Source organism: Toxorhynchites rutilus, chromosome 2, assembly GCF_029784135.1.
Source record: "Toxorhynchites rutilus septentrionalis strain SRP chromosome 2, ASM2978413v1, whole genome shotgun sequence".
NCBI lineage: Eukaryota > Metazoa > Arthropoda > Insecta > Diptera > Culicidae > Toxorhynchites > Toxorhynchites rutilus.
Window position 1 is genome coordinate 210,491,254 of NC_073745.1, and position 24,039 is coordinate 210,515,292.

Sequence of the window (24,039 nt, forward strand, 5' to 3'; positions counted from 1 at the left end):
ACGGCGCCCACGAAGAAGTGACCCATACCTTTTACATGGACGATCTCAAGGTCTACGCTGATTCACGTCAGCGTCTAGGTGTAGCTATCCGGGTTGTCGAAGACATAAGCAGGGACATCTGTATGGAGTTCGGCCTCGACAAGTGTCGCTGTGTCCACCTGCTGAAAGGACAACTTACCGAATCCGGAGGCTACGAGGTCTATGACGGCGAGTTTATAAGAGACATGGTTCGTGGCGAATCCTATAAATATCTTGGATTCCGACAGCTCACCGGGATTCGCCACTCCGACATCAAGACGGAGCTGCGAGACAAGTTCTTGAGTCGAGTGAACTGTGTCCTGAGGACTTTCCTCAACGCGGGGAACAAGGTACGCGCGATCAACACATTCGCGGTTCCCCTGCTGACCTTCAGTTTTGGTGTAGTCAAATGGAGCAAAACTAACCTAGAGGACCTTGAGAGGAGGATGAGGAAAGCATTCAAAGAGGCCGGAATGCACCATCCTCAATCGGCACTGGAGAGAGTTTCACTACCACGCAAAGAAGGGGGACTTGGAATCGTCGACATTTCTGCACTGTGTGTTGCCCAGGTACGACAACTGCGCGAGTACTTCGCAGAACGCGCCAACCAAAACGCGCTATACCGGGCTGTCTGCGCCGCCGACAGAGGATACAGCGCTCTGCACTTGGCGCAAGCGGAGTACCAACTCAACTGCAATCTGCAGACAGTGGAGGAAAAGATTGCAGCTTGGAAGCAGAAGGCAGTGCATGGTGCCCACCCCCATCAACTGGACCGGCCACACGTCGACAAGGCCGCATCTAATCTGTGGCTAACGCGTGGTGAACTCTCTTCAGTAGTAGAAGCCGACATGATAGCCATCCAGGACAGGATAATGCCGACGAGAAACTGCAGGCGGTACGTCTGGCATCAAGACGTTGATGACATTTGCCGGATGTGCCATCAACCAGGTGAAAACATAGAGCACATTATGGGAGGCTGTCCCGTTTTGGCCAACGCAGCCTACACCGAGCGCCACAACAACGTGGCCCGTATTGTTCATCGACAACTGGCGCTCCAATGTGCTCTACTGGAAGACAACGTACCAAACTACCGGTACCTGCCTGCACCTGTCCTGGAAAATGACCGTTTCAAGCTGTACTGGGATCGCACTGTTCTGACCGACCTCTCGATCCACCACAACCGCCCAGATATAATGGTTTACGACAAGAGCGACCGCAAAGTCACCATCATCGATGTCGCTATTCCACTGAACCAGAATCTGGAGGAGACCCACGGTCGCAAAATCTGCAAGTACCGACCATTGGCCGTGGAGCTCAAGGAACTGTGGGGGCTAAGGGAGGTCCCAAGAATTGTTCCAGTCGTTCTCTCTGGAACTGGAATTATCCCGAAGACACTTCTGGAAGCGCTAAAGGTGTTGAACATCGAGAAGGAATTGGCCGGCATCCAAAAGTCGGTCATCCTTAGCACCTGCGCGATTGTCCGACAATTCCTCGGTCAGGACTAAAACAGCACGAGCATGCAGATACGTGCATTCCGCAGAGCCTAGTCCCCCTTTGGCATTCAGAAGCCCGGGGGCAGGTGAAAATTCTGGCTAGGTTCGCCTAGTTAAGAAGTGAGATAAGTCTGCCAAAAAAAAAACTACTTGCTAACGCACACCAGTGCGATGATTGCGGTAACGGCTGCTGCTCGATCGGATGATTGCAGACGCCGCTGCGATTGTGCACTTTTCAGTCCGGTGCTCGTTCTCACGTTCTCACTCACAGCGATTCACACGAGATGCACCAGTACAATTGAACTTAGCGATCGGCTGATCGCGTGTTGGGCGCTCAGCACAAATGAAATGTTGTATCACACCACTAAGCGCGTTCTTCCACACTGATATTGTGTGCGTGCGACTGACCACCGTGTCCGACTCCAATTTGCGATGGCGATGAATTGGCGAGAAATGAAAGCCAGCCACTTTGGCAGGCCTTGTTGCGGCTTCTCCACTCGCTGATTGCGAGGTTGAACACAATGTCCACAAGACCACGGTAAACGCGTGATAATAAAAACACCAGGGCGAGTAAGGTTAATAACAGCTTAAGCACTCGATCACGATTACAGGAACGCGAAAGTAAACGACTGATTGCTTGCGCTGTCCAGACTTGAATGATGAAGAAAGTAATTGTCGTTCTGGAATTTTGTATGTGATTAGGTTTCGCTTGCCCGTAGCAAAACTTCCTCAACTAAGGATGACAGCCGCGCTTATCTCGAGCATGTATTGTTCTACGAGCACAAGAATGAATCATCAAACAATTATCGTCAAATGATTCTAAAATAAAAAACCATTTCAGGGCGATCAAACTGGTAGAATGGTAATTTCAAAATTGTCGTAGCATTATAAAATAATATCCGCAGTTATAAACAAGCAACTTGAATTTTAACCACAGCGTAGTTCTACGTCAACAATGCGGTCGTGTCTTGAACACAACCTCCTATATTTTTTTTGAAATCGATTATTTTATTGTATTCGTGGTTTTCAATAGAAAGATTAAAATAAAAAAAAACAAATCGTATTTGTGGTCTCAAAGTTATTTTGTTTTTTTCAAAATTTCGAAATGCCAGAAAATCTATAACATTTTTTTGTACTGTGTATTTTTTTATTTTATTTTTATTATTAGATATTTGAAAAAAAAACAGTTTGAAGATATTTATCAATCTAGAAAAGCCGTAAGAGCACATTTAAATATGAATAAGAGTAGTACTGAATCTCTAAATCCCAAAAAAAAAATTTCAGAATTTAAATATTTTTTTTAGTACTAAAATTTTTGATGAAATTTTTTTTGATAATTTTTCTTGATACACCGTGGTAAGATGTGGTTCCCGGAATAAATCGCCACAGAAAACGACTGCAACAGAAACCACCGCTTATAAAATGTGTAGTAGGCTATAAATATTGTGGCGCGGTATTGTATTTCAAAACAAGAATTAACCGGGCAAACGTATCGCCCCAGGCAAACGTAACGCCCCGGGCAGACGTATACCGTCCGACGCTCGCTAGAGCTCGGTCGGACATTGCTAAAGGATCGTATCCTATGTTTCAAACTAACCGGGCAATCAGTGGATCCCAGGTTTGCGTGCGAGACACCGCCGCTTCCGACGGCGGGTCGGCGGTGGACTCGGATTGCGTCATCTTGGCGGCATGGGCCGCCTCGATTCCTTATCCTCGCCAAATGGGGACTTCGTCCCCATTACATTGTCCTCAGAATAAATTTCGAAAAACGAGAACAAGAGAATAAATTTATAATAGAAATGTGAGGCACATGATGTTTTTCCCGCGCCAAATATTTCTAGCCTACTACACTTTTTCTAAGCGGTTGTTTCTGTTGCAGTTGTTTACTGTGGCGATTTATTCCGGTCACCGTAAGATGTACATTCAGTATTTTTTTCAAATTTTTATCTCGGATTTATTGAGGATGGCGTGAAATAAACGAAAAAGTACGTTTTTCACTATAGATCCTACGTCAAACCACGTAGGGGTTCAAATAAACCACCAAAATTTCTTATTCAATATCCTTTACAATATTTGGTATACAGCTAGTGATTTGGTTTGGGGGCACTTTTTACTCCCTTACCTAACCACTCTTTGGAAATATAAAAAAAATATTTTTTGATACCGCGCAACACTGAAAAAAATCTCAAAAAAATCACACATATCTAGGAAAGCCGTAGAAACACATTTAAATATGAATTAGAGTAGTACTGAATCTCTAAATGTCAAAAACAAAAATTTTCAAAATTTCAATTTTTTTTTGGTACTAAAATTTTTGATGAAATTTTTCTTGATACACCGTAGTAAGATGCACATTCAGTATTTTTTTCAAATTTTTATCTCGGATCTTTTGAGGATGGCGTGAAATAAGCGAAAAAGTACGTTTTTCACTATAGATCCTACGTCAAACCACATAGGGGTTCAAATAAACAGCCAAAATTTCTTATTTAATATCCTTTACAATATTTGCCATACAGCTAGTGATTTGGTTTGGGGGCACTTTTTACTCCCTTACCCGGCCAGGCCCTTTATCTTGGCCTATCGATGATTTGTCGATATACTGACGGTTTCGTTCATATGCTTAAATGCTTCAAATGTCACGACCAGAGAAGACAGACGGACATTGTTATCGTACGGTTCCAGGGGTGAACCTGTATCATAAAAGTCAAATAAACAACCTCGACAAATTGAATGCATTTCAAACTAGTCATATTTCTCAGCATCACAACACAAATAATCCTACCTGTTTGCGTCGAATAACGATAAACAGTGCCTCGAATGTCCGAAGCACCACCGGCAAGGGGATAACATCAAACAATCCAATGCCCACCCACATAGCGAAACTGGCGAGCGATGATAAATGAATCCGCCTGTCACCCTTCGGCGGTTATCACCCGCTTGGTTAGCCACGATGGATGACTCGATTTTTGCCATCGTGTTTTCGTGGGGAGAAGGAAAAATGTTTTTCCGACCGCAAACGGTGGCCATTTTCCGATATAAGCTGTGTTAGTTGGGCACGGTGGGTTCAAGGTAAAATGAACATCAAACCACACAATCGGTTTGATATGTGGGTGTTTTGATGTGTCCGTACTTCAAGGATACTGTTGATTCATTTCATTTTTTTTTCTCGTGGAAACATAGAGGCAAAATTCCTCAAAACATCTTATATTCCAATATTTCCAACCCTCCATGTGGAGATTCCAAACTGCAAAGAAACGTAGCAATAAAATCTGTGGAAAAACGACAGATTCAGTAATCCGTGGAATCTTTCATTTCTTTTTTCAATCCCCCCAATGCCACGTTCACCCGTATTGGTGTGGCGAAGCACGAGTTAAAAACTCATTGTTCAATTTTTTTTTCTCCATTTCATCTAGGGGTAACTTTTACAACACCCAGATGGCATCACAGCTTACATGTGGACACATATAAGTGGCTCTCGAATCCGCTTGTTTTCACCCCATTGAACAGAGAATTCTTGTGACAGATTTATTTCCACTTTTTGTCGCTATGTTCCGAATCACTTTGGTTTGTCGGTTTGTGCTAGACTGGAAGAGCTCAGCATATTGCCACAAACATGTCTATTGGTTATGGTTATAGTACTTCGACACTTATACTTATTTTTTGGAGGTTCCTAGGGTTTTCGCTATTTGAATTTTTATAGGTCTATTAAGACTGTTTTCATGCTGCGCTTTCCATTCATTTAATCATGATATCAGTGTTGGCCGCAGCTACCACAGATAGGGGAAAGGCGGTAAAGACGGACATCTTAAGTAAAACTTACTTTTTTCGCGAATTTCGAATCAATATTTTGAGAAGCTATTAGTTAGTTAAGTTAGACGCATTTTTCATTTCGAACCAGCATTTAGTATGTGAAGTGTGTCAATTTTCGTAGTTCCTGATTCGAGTGCTATTTCTTTCGTACTTCTCATAAAAATATCTTCCAAAGGCTTCGTTGAACTAGTTTTATTGAACGCATGCTCATTAAAGCACACATGTTGGGTCTGTGACAAATGAAGTAAGTTGCTTACGTTTCAAAAACATTCAGTTACTGTACAAGAATGCTCATAAACTCTCTCGAAACTTTGTAAATACATCCGAATATCGATTCAAAGTGATGGAAAGAGTACTGTAAAGCTATTGAATCCGGACACTTTCTCATTACATTCAATATCTTACCTTAACATTTTTTGCATGTTGAATTAATATGACTGATTGTTACTATTATATCAATTAAGTGTTATGTCAAGCATAGTACCTAGCTGTTGACAAGAAAATATCAAAAATAAAAACAAATATTTGTGTCTCACAATTCTATGGCCGGAATAAAAAACACATTCAGACGATGATTTTAGATCCGGACGGATCAATAGTTAATGATGAAGTTTATTTTTGAAGGAGTTGCATACGAGTATGTTACAAACCCTAGAAAGTATGGATCAAAGATTTTCGATCTGGGAGACCACTGAGCTAGAGAGTACACTGGAAGATCGGATTATAAAACGCTACTCCTCGACGAAAAAGATGCAGCAGCATTCTTTTCAACGAAGGAGGAAAAATTATCGTGGAGTGAAAAAGTTAGGAAAAGTCGTCAAAAATCTCTGAAAATTGGATACCCTCATCTCAGCAAAGTGGATCAATAACATTGAAAGAAATGTTCTACTTTTCGGTTTTCGGTTTAATTTCAGTGGAAACACGGGAACATGGAAAAATACTTCTTTGTAAAAAAATTTGGCTGATTATTCCGATAAACAGTATATTGAATTGTAAGAAACTGTATTGAAGTTTTGGGAAACATGAGTTTCCAAAAATACAATTGAAGTTCTGTCCATGTCCGTCTTACCCCCACTCCCCTTAGTAGTGGTTGGTGATTGTTCGATCGATCATTCAATCTTCACGAATTTGTGCATTATTTCCGGATAAAAATGTGACTTCAAAGTAGAACACATTGCAAGCCGGATAAGTAGTAGAAATTTTTCAATATAGAGAACCGTGATCATCGGTTGAAAACTGAAGGTGAAAAATTCGTTCCATTGTAATTGCTACAGTTGCCGCCAAAGCAATTGAATCAGAATTTTAGATTATTTTTTCGGGAATGATGTTTTTGAGACCATGGGAGACATAATTTCGTAATAGATACAGAAATCTACTTGAATTTTCGATAAGTTGTTTCAATTGACAGCTCTTGGTGAAGTCCGACGTCTCTCCGGTTATGTAAATGTCCCAAACTTCACTTGCACATTTTTATCCAGAGTGTTTCTTAAATATGTTTTCAAACAAATGTCCCGCTGCGTACATTTGCCATAGGCCAATAATGCGACGAATTAAATCAAAATAAGGCTGGCAGAAAACGATGATATAAACCATGCCGGTAATTATATAACAACAACATCGTTCTGCTATCTATATTTGTGTTATCCCAACAATTCCAACCCCATCCAATAGCATCGACTAATCTGTTTCGGACAAATCTCGTCGCCACTCAAGCGAGGAATCAGGACACAACAGTGCAGCCATAATCTGATGAATACTGAATAAATAAACAGACAATGGCCTCACTCAACCCTTGTCATGGTAATTAACTTCTCTCGCTCATACAAACGCCTACACCTTAATAGTGTTATTACCACTTTCTTCTTCCTGACCGTGCATAGACTTAACTCTAGTGCCAACATCGTCACATTTCTTTTCACACTTTCATCCATTGCCTCTCGTTCATCACCATCACCAAGTCTTCTAGTCAGTTCTATTGCCCTCGACCGTCACCAAAGATGCTTCCTCACTCTCCACACTTGCACTTGCATTATAGATCACCGTGTCGTACCGTTGAATAGAGCTATTGAAATTAGTGTCCTGTATCCCACTGTCTTCTTTATCCGTTGAGCCTTCGCCCTGCTGGCTGAGCTCGGCGAAGCTTCCATTTCCGGCGTCATTTCGCGCCGGCGATGTTCGTTCGGCAATCTTGTCCGGGCTCGTATGGACGCTTGCAATCGCCGGGGAAATGTCAGCGACCACACTGAATTTGTTCAGCCCCAAACTCTCCCCCACCGGGCAGAGATCGTCACTTTCCTGCTTTCCACTTAACCGTTCCTGAGGTTGATGCTCATCTCCGCCAGTGTTGTTGAATTTTGAAAAGTTCTTACTGCGTCGCTCGTATATCACCTCAATCGAATCATATTCATCGTCGCGTGCGTGATGGAAATTAGGATAACGATTACTTCCGGCAGCCGTGGAAGCCTCATACTCGTTGCCGGAGCTACTGCTAATAACGTAAATCTGATCGAATTCGTTGCTCAGTTTCTTGCATTTGATTTTCGGCTTCGGTTTGCGGAAGCTTTTCGTCGAATTGCTTCGATAGAGGAAACGATTGGTCTTCTCAGCACCCAGCGGTCCATCTCCTATCCGGCCTAGGACAAGCGTATCCGGTCGATTGGATTTGTCGTTGGCGTGGGTCGAGTTTGTGCGCTGTTGACTGCTGGCGGACGCCGTCGCTGTCATGTCGTGCAGCACCTCTTCCAGCTCTGGACTTTCTTCCTCGGGCACACACGGTTCTAAGCTCGATTGGCATGAAAGTTGACGTCCGGTTGGATCGGAGCAAATCGATGGCTGACTCCTGAGAAAAGAGGGGAAAACTGTGAGTTAGCATCTGTTTAATTTCATTATTGAAAAAAAAACAAATAGTATGAATAACGTGGCGTGGCAAAGTTCAAGAAGTAATTATAGTTTCAGCAACGACAGGCAACAAAATGGTACCATTGGTTTCTGAATTTTTTTCCAGTCACCGACAAGTTCGTTGCCATTAGCATAGCAAAAATAACCACAATCAACAATACAATTTCCTTCTTCGGAATGAGCACGAATATTAGCCTGTTGAGTCTCCATAATCTGAAAACGGAGAAAACAATGTCCATTCGGTCGATTCATCCAGTCAACGGCTATATATAGCTATGGCACGTAGACTTTATATCGTCCCAAACACCCGTCCCGGATTGTTGGGCAGTGGCAGCATACAAAACTATTCCGCTCTTATCATGATCTTCGGGAAGGCGACAGCCAAACGGACAAATCACGACAACAAAGCAAAAACCACTGCGTGAAAAGTCGTATTTCAGTCTTTTTTGTCCACATCTTTGATAGTGGTGTAAAAGTTCCACGACTCCGATAATAATGGCATTTTATTTGGGGGTTAGTCAACTTGGCTTGGGGTTTTCTCGTATGGGAAACTGTTGCTCATGTAGGTATGAGGTTCGCACCTGCTGAAATTTGGGATGTGGCCAAAACATATCGACCACTCCGAAGCGGTGGGTGTGTGCGATGAAGGTGCGTTAGCGAGGGAGCGGAAAATCATTCTTAGCGCAGGAAAATGGTTTTTGCACACGCAACGGAACCAGTGATTTCCTCAAAAAGTAGCTATTCATAAATGTGTCTCCGATGGATAAGATATTCTGAAGAGGTCAACACTCTCTGCATTCAAGAGGGAGGCGGAGTACATAGCAAAAATATGCATGAGTAACGATAACTCCAAAGACTAACTCCAAAGCGAACGATGACGAAAATCTTCTACGAAGTAACAGAATCGAAGATGAGCCATAGAATTCCAACAATCTCTGAAATTATCCACAATGAGATTCCTCATGACTAAATTCAGACCGCGTTACGAACAGCTTCCATCACTCCGACAGCTCCGAACCAGGAGCAGGAGACTTGATTCGAGGAATCCAGGGTATGGTCACTGGCCGGCACAATCTTCAGCTCGTGTAGAGTTGTCATGAGCTGTGCAATCTTTGGCTCTTGTTGACTGATCAGTGGACTAGACAACCTTCGGTCCGTGTATCTGTGAGTGTGTGTGTGTATTGCCGCGACGAAGTAAAAGTTTATAGATCGGATATGAGGGATATGAAACAGGGATACAACGAAGGAAACGTCAATGAACGTTGACATCGGCGTTTCTGAGGAACAGGTATATATGAAGTAGAAGATCAGGATCACGGCTACCTAAGATATCCCAAACGGGAATATCCGATTGTCTGCCTTGTGCCCTGAATATTCTGGAGAGCTGAGCAGGGCTCTGCATAGTCATAGTCTACTGAGCATCTGACTGACTATATCCGTATTCAGTTAGTAATGTCTTTTGGTTTCTTCACGCAGTTTCTCCGCCAAAAAGACTAAACAGTCGGTCGGACGTTTCGCTATCTTTAGCTATCCTCTACCAACTCGACTATATAATTTCATTCTTCCCAGTCAAATTGTCCTCATTGCATTATGAAGTGACTTCCCCCAAAAAGGAATTCGTTCCTCTCTTTCTCTCTCCCATGTACGTGTGCATGCATCGATGCTCGAGTTCAACGTGGTTTGACATACGCTACAGGTGAGCTAGATTATAATGTATCGTACACGAAAATTACTCACACGTATAAAATAGCGTGCAGTGTGCGTGCGCTGTTTTGCACGCTATTTACTGATACTAACCCAAGGACCTTTATAGCATACTTGATAAATGTCTAAGTTCGTTGGTTTGAATTCACGATGGGTAGACAATAAACCGTCCATTGATGCGGTAACTTCTTTTTTGCATAAGAAATCATTTTTTAGTTCCTATATGGACGTAAAAATAAGATTGCGTACGCGGATATAAAATTAGTGTCAGGGAGAAAAGGAAATGTGGATTGAAGTCAGTTGAATGAAGAGGCAGATTTGTATTCATTAGTCTCGTCAGTTAAAATAACCACTGACTGAACTAGTTCACCAGTCATCCTCACTAGTAAACGCTAGTCAATTCATTTTCTAGTCAAGTCACTTTTTGTTGGCGGCGACTGCCGAAGTAGTTCTGGTCGAAGCGAAGCTACGGAGAGTAGAGTCGGTCTTCATTTTTCGCCTTCGAAGATTTCGGGCCCTGGAGCTGAGAGCGGGCAGTATGGAACCGGACACACGACCAGACAGCATGCTCGATGTCGTGGTAGCTCTCGCCACAATCACAAAGATTGTTTGCTACGATCCCAATGCGATAAAGATACGCGTTTAGGTTATAGTGATTGGACATAAGCCAAAATATCACGATAATATATATATATATATATATATATATATATATATATATATATATATATATATATATATATATTAATAATATAGGAAACCGATTACTCGCGGTCGACTTGAGTTTAGAAGGGTGACATATTTTTTCTTCAGGAATAGGAGGAGATATGAGAATATGTTGACAATGATCTCACTCACACTCTCAATCACACTCATCACACTCAATTCTTAAACCTATCTTATATATTATATATATTTGGCATAAATTTTTTTAAACCACGATTTTCTGTGATTTTGGGATTTTAAAAACAAACTTAAATTTTAACGTTTGTGATACCAGTAAATGAAGCCCGAATGAGCTAATATTTTGCATAAGGTAAATTATCGTGCAAATCAACATTTCGTAGCAAGCTCCGAATGAAAAATAACTATTTTTATTGGCACCCAAAACCATACTTTTCGTTTCGTGCTCCGAAAAAAACTTTGATTTAATTGGGTCAAACAACCGGAAGTCGGAGTCGGAGTCGGTACAATTTTTCCAACTCCGACTCCGATTTCTCATAATACGATAAAATTCCGTCCGACTCCGACTCCATAGCCCTTGTATCGCTCGGAAATCCATTTAGTTATTTTTTCGATGTGAGATGAGGATGGTCACATTCACACGCGTATGCCGATCTTTGACAAATTTTTTTTTCGAGATGACACTAGATTTCGATGTTTCATGTCATTTTAAAACATTTGGCATCAACATTTTTTTTTCGAAAACCCCGATTTCCTTTCCTTCCTGTCCCCTTGGGACCCTCGATTTTCAAAAAACTCAAACTTTGACCGCTTTGCGCCACTCTTCCTTAAGCCGCTTGCATTTGTTTTGATGACATTTGTACCGTTCGCCCCAAAGTATATAGAAATAGCCTCCAGGTATGCTACATTACTCAATGCATTATTGTGAGTTCTGATATTCAATGTGAGCGTTTATTATATTAATTGAAAATTTTACAACAAAAAATATAAATATGACAATTATATTGCAAGTGGTTTGTGTGGTGGTTGTCTCGTTCCAAATACACTGGGTTTAGCAGTAAAACATATACCTTCTATATTTGTTTATAGCTTGCGTAATGAAACACAGCATACCTGAAAATTTTATATGCGTTGCTCTCATGCGATCAATTTGTGTGACCAACTAACCCCTCTATATATGAAAAAGAATATTCATGAAAATTCAACAAAAATAATTTTAATAGCGATTTTCATTAACACTTAAAGCTTATACGTACAATAAAGCTTTGTTTCATGTTTGAGGCGATTTTTCTCATGGTTATTAACCAGTTTTAGAACACATTTTATAATGCGCAAACCGTGAATGGTTTTTGGCGAGATCGGAACCATGTCTGTACTTTTTAAACTACTTAATAAAAAGTTTTTCCGATTTGCTTTTTTTTTTGGATCAGCAATTCGCTACTTTTCATCCATAGATCGCTAATTTTTTGGACGCTCAGATTCCAAGATATCGTCACTGACCAACTTACCCATATGACCAACTTACCCATATGACCAACTTACCCATATGACCAACTAGCCCCGCCCTACCCTAATGGCTTTTGGCTTCTTCACGCAGTTTCTCAGCTAAAACGACTGAACAGTCAGTCGAGCGTTTAGTCGCTATCTTCCTCTACCGACTCGACTATATCATTTCATTCTTCCCAGTCAAATTGTCCTCATTGCATTTTGAAGTGACTTCCCCCAAAACGAATTCCATTCAGCTCGCGCAGTCCGAAGACATCGGTCGCAAATTTGTTCGCGTCTATTATAAAGTGGAGATTATACCGTTATCAGTTCGTGGCTGGTGAAGTTATTTCGCCCTAACGGGGTTCTCTTTATTGCGCGAGTGAGGAGAGCAGTAATCACTACCAGCGTGAGGAAGAAGTCCTCCACGGCGGACGCGGTGCGTGTGCCGTATCATCGCTGTGTGTGCTTTAGCATCGTCATCGATTCCATCATCGTGTTGTGGTGCGATATACCGTTGCATCTGTGCCGAGCGATTGCCACGCGGTTCGATTGAGACACCGCTTCATTTCATTCGCATTGGTGTGCGATTTAGGTATAATATATATTAGGTTTAGAAACACAAAAAAAAATAAAAATTATATTATTTTATATCTGCCGTAATGGCAGAAGGTCATATTGACATGGAGATTGAAACTACTGTTTCCTCCTCACTAGCTACAACGGGGGCTGGGAAGTCGCTTAAACGCGTTCCCCCCTCAGAAGATGTCTCTTCAGAGAAAGAGGTAATCTACCTTAACAAGCCCCCCTCAAGAAAATTGGCAAACTTTTCCTCTTCGCCTCCTCAATCTCCCGCTCCCGCTTCCGCTCTACTACCGAACTTGCCTCCCAGCCCTACTGATCCCGCTCCCGTTCAACAATCGACCTCGTCCTCCCCCTCAGTTGTTTCCTCTCCTCGTGTCAAGGTCTATCCAGACGATGCACTTGGAGCTGGTCCATGGGTTGTTTTTTTCCGGCCTAAACCAAAAGGAAAGGCAATTAATGTTATTCAGGTTTCGAAAGATCTGGCAAGATTATATTCCTCCGTGGTCGAAATCTCTAAGGTTAGACCGAACAAACTGCGTGTTGTCGTGAGTGATCGGAAACACGCGAATGCAGTTGTGATCGACGAGAGATTCTCCCTAGAGTATCGCGTCTACGTGCCCTCCCATGACGTAGAAATCTCGGGGGTGGTAACTGAAACTGGTCTGACGTGCGAAATGATAAAAGAAGGAGTTGGTAAATTTAAAAGACTCCCGTTGGCGGGTGTTAAAATTTTGGACAGCCGCCAACTAGGAAAAGTATCCCAAGAAGAGGGAAAAACTAAATTCACGCCGTCAGACTCGTTTCGAGTAACTTTTGCTGATTCCGCTCTACCTGACTACGTCATGGTGGGCAAATTGAGATTGCCTGTGCGACTCTTCGTGCCAAAGCCCATGACTTGCCAAAAATGCAAAAATGGTACCCCCTGTTAGCATGCCTAAAAAATCGAGTGCAGCGGACAAGCAAAATCAGGTTCCTCCTGGTTTCCGTGGGAATAATTCACCTTCGAATGGCCCAGCACTCGAGGGGACATCAAAAACCCCAACTGTCCCTGTTTTTCCGTCCAGTTCAACTTCCCAATCGGGATTTATAAAGTTGTCTGACATTTTGGACCAAATCTTCAAGTGTTTCCGACTCCATCAGAACCATTGTCATTTCAATGCTTCCAGTATTAAAGACAATTTTGCAACAATTGATGCAAACATGGCCCCTCCTTGCAATGATTATCTCTCTTGATGTCTAATTTAAATAGAGAGGTCGGAGATATCACTGTTTTACAGTGGAATTGTCGTAGTCTTATCCCTAAATTGGATACATTCAAATTTTTAATTCATAAGTTCAATTGTGATGTTTTTGCTCTGTCCGAAACTTGGCTTTCTTCGCGAGATGATCTCTCTTTCCACAATTTTAATATCATACGCTTGGACCGTGATGACAGATACGGAGGGGTGCTTTTGGGGATCAATAAGTGCCACTCATTTTTTCGAATTGACCTTCCACCTATTGGAGGGATCGAAGCTGTTGCTTGTCATGCAAACATCAGAGGCAAAGACCTCTGTATTGTCAGCTTGTATTGGCCTCCGAGAGCTGCGGTTAGCCGCAATCAACTTGATGACATGTGCTCACTCCTTCCTGAGCCACGATTGATCTTGGGAGACTTCAACTCTCACGGAACTGCCTGGGGGAACAGTACGACGACAATCGTTCATTGTTGATATATGACCTTTGTAATAGCTTCAATATGACCGTTTTGAACACTGGGGAAACAACACGTGTACCTAAACCTCTTGCTAACCCAAGTGCTCTTGACCTCTCGCTTTGCTCGAATTCACTATCGCTAGATTGCAAGTGGAATGTAATCCAGGACCCCAACGGTAGTGATCACTTGCCAATCAAAATTTCCATCACCATTGGTTCGAATTCTTCTGAATCTATAAACATGGCATATGACCTCACAAGACACATTGACTGGAAAAAATATGCAGACGCAATTGCTCTAGCCATCAATTTCAGAGATGGTTTGCCTCCATTGGAGGAGTATAACTTCCTTTCTCGTTTGATATATGACAGCGCGGTTCGCGCTCAAGCGAAACCCATCCCAGGTTCCACATTTCGTCAAAGGCCTCCCAATCCATGGTGGGATAGCCAATGTTCCAAGCTTTATCAGGATAAATCGAACGCATTTAAAGCTTTTCGGAAACGTGGAACCATTGAGAATTTTCAAACGTATTTGGACCTTGAAAATCAGTTCAAAAATTTGATCAAAGGGAAAAAACGTGCTTATTGGCGAAATTTCGTGGGAGGTTTGTCACGAGAAACGTCAATGAAAAAATTATGGAAAGTGGCTCGAAACATGAGAAATCGCTCTTCAACGAATGAAAGCGAAGAATATTCACATCGATGGATTTTTAATTTTGCACGGAAGGTTTGTCCCGATTCCGCTCCCGTGCAGAAAATTGTTCGAGATATACCACAAGATAGGTGCGATCTTGATTCCGAGTTTTCGATGGTAGAATTCTCTCTTGCTCTCCTTTCTTGTAACAATTCTGCTCCAGGAACGGATAGAATTAAGTTCAACTTGTTAAAAAACCTCCCTGATTTGGCGAAACATCGCTTGTTGAATTTATTCAATCGGTTTCTGGAGCATAATATTGTTCCAGATGATTGGAGACAAGTGCGAATTATAGCTATTCAAAAACCCGGAAAACCCTCGTCCGACTTCAATTCGTACCGCCCAATAGCAATGCTGTCTTGTATACGGAAATTGTTGGAGAAAATGATCTTGTTTCGCCCTGATCATTGGGTTGAAACGAATGGCTTACTCTCAGATACACAATATGGGTTCCGCAGGGGCAAGGGGACGAATGATTGTCTTGCGTTGCTTTCTTCAGAAATTCAAATGGCTTACGCCGAAAAAAAAACAAATGGCTTCAGTATTCTTGGACATAAAGGGGGCCTTTGATTCTGTTTCAATAGAGGTTTTGTCAGACAAATTACACTCTCGGGGTCTGCCGCCTCTGTTGAATAATATGTTATATAACTTGCTTTGTGAGAAACAGTTGAATTTTTCTCACGGGGATTCGACAGTAAATCGGGTCTCCTACATGGGCCTCCCCCAGGGCTCATGTTTAAGCCCCCTTTTGTACAACTTCTATGTAAGCGACATCGACAATTGTCTTACACAAAATTGCAGCCTAAGACAACTTGCAGATGACGGAGTGGTATCTGTCGTAGGATCAAACGAATCCGACCTGCAAGGACCCTTACAAGATACTTACAACAATTTTTCAACCTGGGCCATTGGGCTAGGGATCGAATTCTCCACGGAGAAAACAGAGATGGTGTTTTTTTCTAGGAAGCATAGACCAGCAAAACCAAAGCTTCAACTTTTGGGTAAACCGATCACTCATGCTATGTCATTCAAGTATTTTGGGGTCTGATTCGACTCCAAATGTACTTAGGGGGCCCATATTAGGTATCTGAGTAAAAAATGCCAACAAAGAATAAACTTTCTCCGTACAATTACCGGCACATGGTGGGAAGCCCATCCCGAAGATCTTATAATGTTGTATCGAACAACTATTCTCTCAGTGATGGAGTATGGCAGTTTCTGTTTTCAATCAGCTGCCAAAACACATCTTATTAAACTCGAGCGAATTCAGTATCTTTGTCTCCGTATTGCGTTGGGATGTATGCCCTCAACGCATACCATGAGTCTCGAGGTTTTGGCAGGCGTACTCCCACTAAAAGATCGCTTCAATTTATTATCTCTTCGGTTCCTCATCCGGTGTAAGGTTATGAACCCATTGGTGATCGGAAATTTTGAGCAGCTTATCGAGCTAAATTTTCATTCAGGATTCATGAGCTCATATCATGAATTCATCTCCATGCAGGTTGATCCTTCTTCGTATACTCCCAACCGTGTTTGTTTTCCTGACTACATCAATTCCTCTGTACATTTTGATCTGTTCATGAAGGAGAAAATCCATGGAATTCCAGATTATCATCGATCGGGGATCATTCCTACGATCTTCAATGCAAAGTATGGGCGTATCAATTGTGATAATATATACTTTACTGATGGGTCCTCTATGAATGAGTCCACAGGATTTGGAGTGTTCAACGTATTTTTTAGCACCTCACACAGTCTTCAGAATCCTTGCTCGGTATATACAGCGTCGCCTCACGACCTGTTGAACACTATTACATTGTAACGGATAGTCTGAGCTCTGTCGAAGCTATCCGTTCAGTGAGGCCGGAAAAGCACTCGCCGTACTTCCTTGAGAGAATACGAGAAAATTTGAGTGCTTTATCCAGACGTTGTTATGTCATTACCTTTGTCTGGGTCCCTTCACATTGCTCAATTCCGGGTAATGAGAGGGCTGACTCATTGGCAAAGGTAGGTGCAATTGAAGGCGATATTTATCAGCGTCAAATCGCCTTCAATGAATTTTATTCTTTCGTTCGCAAAAATACCATCGCTAACTGGCAACGCAAGTGGAATGAAGATGAATTGGGCCGGTGGTTTCACTCGATTATCCCTAAGGTTAGCCTCAAACCGTGGTTCAAAAGTCTAGACTTGAGTCGGGACTTTATCCGCACCTTCTCCCGACTCATGTCCAATCACTGTTCGTTAGATGCACTACTCTTTCGTTTCAATCTTGCCAGCAGCAATCTCTGCGTTTGTGGCCGAGGTTATCACGACATCGAGCACATTGTTTGGTCGTGCGAGGTGTATCTAGTCGCCAGATCGAATTTAGAAAACTCCCTTCGGGCCCGAGGAAGACAGCCCAATGTGCCGGTGAGAGATGTGTTGACTCGGTTAGACCTTGATTACATGTCCCATATATATGTTTTCCTTAAAGCTATAGATCTTCGTGTGTGATTGTCCCTACATCCTTATACCCTCCTTTCCTTCCTTTGCGGGTAATTCGTCCCCTTGCTATAAATAGTAGAATAAGTTGAAATATAAATAAACTATAGATATACGAATAGATTTAAGAATTGAGTGCTCATCAACATTGTTACAATTTCTTTATATCCCATCCTTCTCCTAAAAATATGTCACCCTTCTAAACTCGAGTACACCGCGAGTAATCGGTTTTCCACCTTACTAACCATAGATGTAAGAAAATTGTTTCTATATATATATAGTTTTAAAAATATATTTAAGAATTCGGCTCCTTTAAACTTAAGTAACTGAGCCTGTAAAAATAAACGAATTAAAAAAAAAAAGTCAAATATGCGCCGTTTTGTTCGCAAACTTGTTGCCATTTAGAAGGCAACTTAATTATTCACCCCCCACCCCCACCCCCCCCTTATTTGCAAAAAACTCAGACAGCCAGTTTTAGCAAGCCTCTTTTGTGGCCAACTTAGTATCACCAAGAGCGTTTTGCATGGACCGGAAGAGATGATAATCACTTGGAGCCAGGTCCGGACTATACGGTGGGTGCAATAGGATATTCCATCCGAGCTCCCGTAGCTTCTGACGGGTCATCAAAGATGTGTGAGGCCGAGTGTTGTCCTGGTGGAAAATAACACCATTCCTATTGATCATTTCTGGCCGCTTCCGGTCAATCGCCTGCTTCAAACGGTCAAGCTGCTCACAGTAGAGAACCGAGTTGAGGGTCTGGCCACAGTTGAGCAGCTCATAGTGGATGATTCCCTTCCAATCCCACCAAACACACAGCAAAACCTTCCTGGCCGTCAATCCGGGCTTGGAGATGGTTTGGCCCGGGTCACCGCGCTTCGACCACGACTTTTTTCGCTTTAGGTTGTCGTACGTGATCCACTTTTCATCACCAGTCACCATCTTTTTCAAAAATGGGTCGAGTTCGTTCCGATTAAGCAGTGCATCGCAGGCGTTGATTCGGTCTGAAAGTGTTTGATGCGTCAACTCGTGTGGCACACATACATGCAGCTTTTTTTTGGAATCCAATTTTCTGCAAATGGTTCTTCTTCTTCTTCTTCAATGGCACTAACGTTCCTAGAGGAACTTCGCCGTCTCAACGTAGTATTACTTGTTACTAGTTGAGATTTCTATGCCAAATAACACGCCTTGAATGCATTTTGAGTGGCAAGCTCTAGAATACGCGTGATCACAGTGCAAGTCGGAGGAAATTTCTTTGACGAAAAATCCCCCCGACCAGAACGGGAATCGAACCCGAACACCCGGCATGTTAGTTAAGACGCTAACCACTCGGCCAAGGGAGCACTGCAAATGGTTCCAAAGGGTTTTATGGTCTATACCCAGTTCCTGGCCAATCAAGCGAGTGTCCACATGCCGGTCTACTTGGATGATTTCAACGATTTTATCGGTTTCCACGACGATTGGCCTACCAGTACGGGGTGTATCTTCGACAGCCACTACACCAGAACGAAATCGATTAAACCAACGCTGTGCTGTGCGAATCGTTACAGAATCGGGTCCATAAACTACACGAATTTTTTCGGCCGCCTTCGGTGCAGTTTTACCTCGCAGCTAGTAAAAACGTAAAATGTGGCGAATTTCTTGCTTGGTGGACTCCATCTTCGACGCGCTATAACTTGAGACTAAAAAGGACAATCACAACACTGTCAAAACGACACTTGTAGCCAGTGCTTGGAAATATCTGTATCACATCAATCTTTTCAGCTGAATTTCTGACCACATTCGATCATTATACCATTGCATTCGGGATACCGAAAATGAACCAACGCCGAACATCACAATCACAGCAAGCCCCTCATAGTTGATTCATCCAATTTTGTTCATTCTCTTTTTCGTCATGTTCTGCGTTCACGGAATTTGAGCAAAAGTAAATATCCCTAGTTTTGTCATTCATTGATATTAATACACCAGTTCATTCACTATCAGCATCATTCTCGGACACTGGCCGAACGGAGAAATTCGTTGAGGAAGATAACGAAGTATAGAATGCTCATAATAGTGACAAGAAATAAAATTTTTCAAGCATGCAAGTTAAAATGCTTTCATTTTACATAGTGAATATGCGATTCCAATTTCACTTGTCAGAAATGATTCAAAATACTCCAATTCCGATGTAAAAAATACCGTATTGACTAAAATTTCAAACATTTTTTTTTTGGCTCGAATTCCGAACACACAAACATAAAATGGTTCCCCAATCCAATATGTTCATGAAAATTAACGGAGAATCAGTGCACTTTCTAAGAACTGTAAAGAATTATCCTTCGAATAAAGCCAAATTCATGTCATTTAACATCATTAATCTTTAATTAAAATAAAAAAGTTCTATGTAGCTGAAAAAAAGTTTATATTAATTTTGCCTATAATTTCCGAGCAGAAGCCTAGTGTTGACTAGAATCGAATTTTGTTTGTACACTAGATAAAAAATATCACATACTGAATAATGTCCCCCAAAAATTAAGAAAATGCCTGGATTTATGGATACGTGACCAAATACTAAAATGTGGTTTCATGTATGGGAAATGACAGGAAGCACTGAAGTTGCAATCGAAAAGCTGAAAAACTTACCGACATTCCTTTTCCATCGACGACGGCGACGTAGACATCTGTGCCATCGGATTATTGCCTCTCCGTGGTGTCATGGCCAGCAACGATGGCTCCGTGCTGGTGACCTCCACCGTCGAAGCCGCCCCCCTCGAGTCTACGCTGGGTGTTTTGGAAATGGTTGAGGCACGTCTGCTGCTGCTCTTGTTCAGCTTGGATGAGGCATTCGAAATGGTCGACGAGCGCCGACTGTTTGCGAAAGGGTTCGGCTTCGGACTGCCCGGTTCGTCTTTCTCTATTTTGGTTTGACGGGACAGAACGTGCTTCCGGGCCGTATCGGAGCGTTTGGTCCGGTCACGCAATTTGTGCACGATAGGCATATCGCTTGGGCTTCCGTAGTGCATTGATCCGTGCGAGCCAGTCTGCTTCAAATTCCTGTAAACAAACGACCGAGAGGCGAAACAGAGAAAAGAAAAAGTGAATATAATGAAATTTAGATTTCGTTGCAATTCAATTACGCCTGCAATGGTTCCGGTCGATCTACGGAAAGCGCATGTCGGTGGAATTGGAGCATTCCCGGGTGCAACAAGCTGCCGTTTGTTTCACGTGTCGATCTGTGAACCATACTACTCACACGGGACCCTCTGGGTTGCCGGACGAGGGACCGTACCCCAGCGGGGGATCCCGTCGCCAACGGGACCGTCAGCTTATCGGCTGTTAGATTGGGCACGGAATCACTTCGGGACATCCGTCGACCTTCGAGCTGTTCGCGTGTTGCCTTAGGCGTTCTGTAATTGTAAACAGAGAAACTTAATCAGTCACGATTTGTGAAGGTTTTTTTAAATTGATATAGTGTTTCCAAAGGGGACGACATTCATAACGGGCTGCCATCTTCAAAATTGATGATAATTTAGTGAGAAGGCTAATATGTGCTTAGTGAGTTTGCGAACGAACTATATAAATTTAGCTTCAGTCACGGAAAGTAAACACCGAGCGCGATAGATCATCAAACAGCACAGTCATCGGTCATCAAGAATCGTTCGTTTATGAGTTCACACTTACCACCTACCTGCTTATGTGTAGGTGGTGTAGGTTCTGTGTAGAATGTGATTTTTAGGGGCACTTCTAGCCCATTTTTGACGAAGGATTACGTTTTTCGAGAACATATTGGAGGCATCGTGAAAAATGTCCAATTTCAAACACTTATTGCTCATTCATTTCATGATGGATCGGTGAGATTTTTGTGTGAATCGATTTCGGCACTCCACTTCAATTTTTTACATTGAATAAAATGATACACGTCACGAAACTAACTATCGAACAATTGAAAAAACTACGCTGTTATTTCATATAAATCGTTTATAAATAACTTTGGATATTATTTTGTATCGCTGTGAAATTTTAGAAATAACTGTTTAGTAGAATGGTTTGATTTTTTTATTGTAGAATCAGTCGACGATAGTTGATTGATGATTCAATCTTGCCCTCGAATAACAATACACGAGCTGATCGTATGTCGCACTTCGTTTTATGTCAATGAATTGAAAATTTACCTCGAACGCTATTCCGGTGGCCTTTTTCGCAATTGACATAGACTCAGCTACAGTCGATTATATACTTGTTGTACAAGCACCATTCTTCCACATCACATAACTACATCAATATAACTTTGACACCGCATGGAAACAACAACAATGACAATACTTTCAATTAAAAAAAGTTACAGGAGGGTTGTGTCCGAGACACGACCGCATAGTTGACGTAGGATTCCGTTAGGCTATCTAGTGATTTTGGATATGTTTGAAGAATTACATCGTTAAACTCGTTGGTAAAGATTTGGTGGCCCTGAAAAAGGCAATTTTGTTTGGTTGTTGGGTATTGTTTGTTCACTCCACCAGTGTTTACCGAGTGATTATGACAGAAGCATGGTAAACAGTCGTTGGGTGGTATCAGATAGAAGATGCCGAAGTGGAATGAGATATGATGAAAACCGCCCTCTGTGATCCTAGATGAGATGCCTCCTGTTATGTATGGTTGAAATAAAAAAAAAACTCACCAATGTAATATAATATAATTACCAATACCGAACACAATTATCAACTTTTCTCATCAGTAAAAACATGATATTTTAATATAGAGAAAACATGTTTGAAATGGAAAAGGTATTGTTTGCTTTCTGAGTGTTTATTCAACCCAATGCGAACGTTATTTGGACTAACAACGCCTAATACTATATGTAGAGCATATGGGAAATCACTTTTCCGAGTATTTCTCAACTTTTCCAATTTTTTCTCGCCGCATGAACTTTCCTTGGGTGAAAATTAACACAACAAAACAGACAGCTTAAGCCAAACGACCCGTTCCCGCTCGAGACACCTTGATTTTTATTTATGGAAATTGAAATAAATCGTTTCATATTTCAAATCATTTTAACAAAACTGCTACCGTATACAATTTTACAATTACACTTGTGCTAAATTTTTCACAATACACGATCGGTCATTGATATGAAATTTCACTAGGCAACCATCATTAAAGTTCCAAATTTAAATTTTATTTGCTAGAATTAATCATATCACCCACCCTACTTGCAATATAAAAATGCCCCCGACTTGCATATATTTGCAATGCCGATTTTCCTCGGGCACCTTGGTTTTGATGTCTCTGTTAGGGAACACATTTCGGTGGGAACAAAATTTCTCCCTACTTTGATGTATTTGTAATGTCGATTTCCCACAGGCAGCTTGGTTTTGATGTGTCTGTTAGGGAACACATTTCGGTAGGAACAAAAGTTCCCCCTACTTTCATGTATTTGCAATGCCGAAATCGGCATGCTTGGTTTTGAAGTCTGTGTTAGGGAACCGCCGCATGTGTCGTCAATTTCGACCAATTAGAAGTGGATATTTCCGTTAGGACAGAGGCTGAGACTTTCCAATTGTTCGATAGTTAGTTTCATGACATATATTATTTTATTCAATATAAAAAATTGTTATGAAGTGCCGAAATTGAATGACGCAAAAAATTTATCAATCCATCATGAAATGACTGAGCAATAAGCGTTTGAAATTGGACAATTTTCACGATTTGCTCGATTTTCGATTTTCAATTTGTACCCCAATATGTTCCCGAAAGACGTAATCCTACGTCAAAAATATTATGCTGCATGTTATTTAGTGTTGCCTCAGTGGAATCGCACCTCTAGACTTCTTTCGTGCATCGTAAACCAAGCGCCAAACAAGCGTTCGTCATAGCATGCATACGGAGCCAAACATCGGTGGCTTGAAGCTACTAGGAATATAAACACTTCTCATCATTTTGCGCTATTCTCAATAGAAACGCTTCTGGTAATATTACCGGCCTCGAAAAAAGTTGCAATACTTTTCCATGCCCAAACGCAGCTGTCATCCTTAGTGGAGAAGGTTTTGCTACTGGCAAGCGAAACCAAATTACATACAAATTTCCAGAACGACATTTACTTCTTGGTTACTAAATAAATGAAATAAACTTTTTCCTGTTAATCTTAACAACCTTGAAAAGAGTAGTATGGCTTCATCATGATCAAGATTGAGCAAATGCAATCATAGTTGAAAGCGGTTTTGTTACTGGCACGCGAATCCAAATAACTTATAATTTTCCAGCACGACATCCAAGATGCTTGATATTCCCCAAATGATTTTTTGGCGCACAACCTTAACGCCTGCTTCGCCATATCGTCAGTTCAATTTATTGAATGTAATGTCAAAGGCGCTAACGAAGCCTTTACGATGACGGGAAACAAACAGTGTCAAATGCTTGGAAAAAGACCAATTTTTTTGCCTCAGCAGAGATTCATTACTAATACCCTAACGCAAATATTTCACTCCCGCACTATTTTTACATAAGGGTTAAGAA

General features: G+C 41.8%; 1 protein-coding gene across 3 annotated transcripts in view; it reads right to left on the reverse strand.

Annotated features, from left to right (window-relative positions):
• Positions 1 to 2,875: 2,875 nt before the first annotated feature.
• The window catches only part of LOC129770087 (uncharacterized), a 97,238-nt gene continuing 76,074 nt past the window's right edge, over positions 2,876 to 24,039 (reverse strand). For all 3 annotated transcript variants that reach the window (XM_055772714.1, XM_055772713.1, XM_055772715.1), the window contains 3 exons: positions 20,667 to 20,936; positions 20,173 to 20,583; positions 2,876 to 8,160 (listed from right to left, as the gene is read on the reverse strand). In XM_055772714.1, coding sequence (XP_055628689.1) covers positions 7,284 to 8,160; positions 20,173 to 20,583; positions 20,667 to 20,936 — 1,558 coding nt within the window. In that variant the 3' untranslated portion in view covers positions 2,876 to 7,283. The remainder of the gene's footprint in view (positions 8,161 to 20,172; positions 20,584 to 20,666; positions 20,937 to 24,039) is intronic.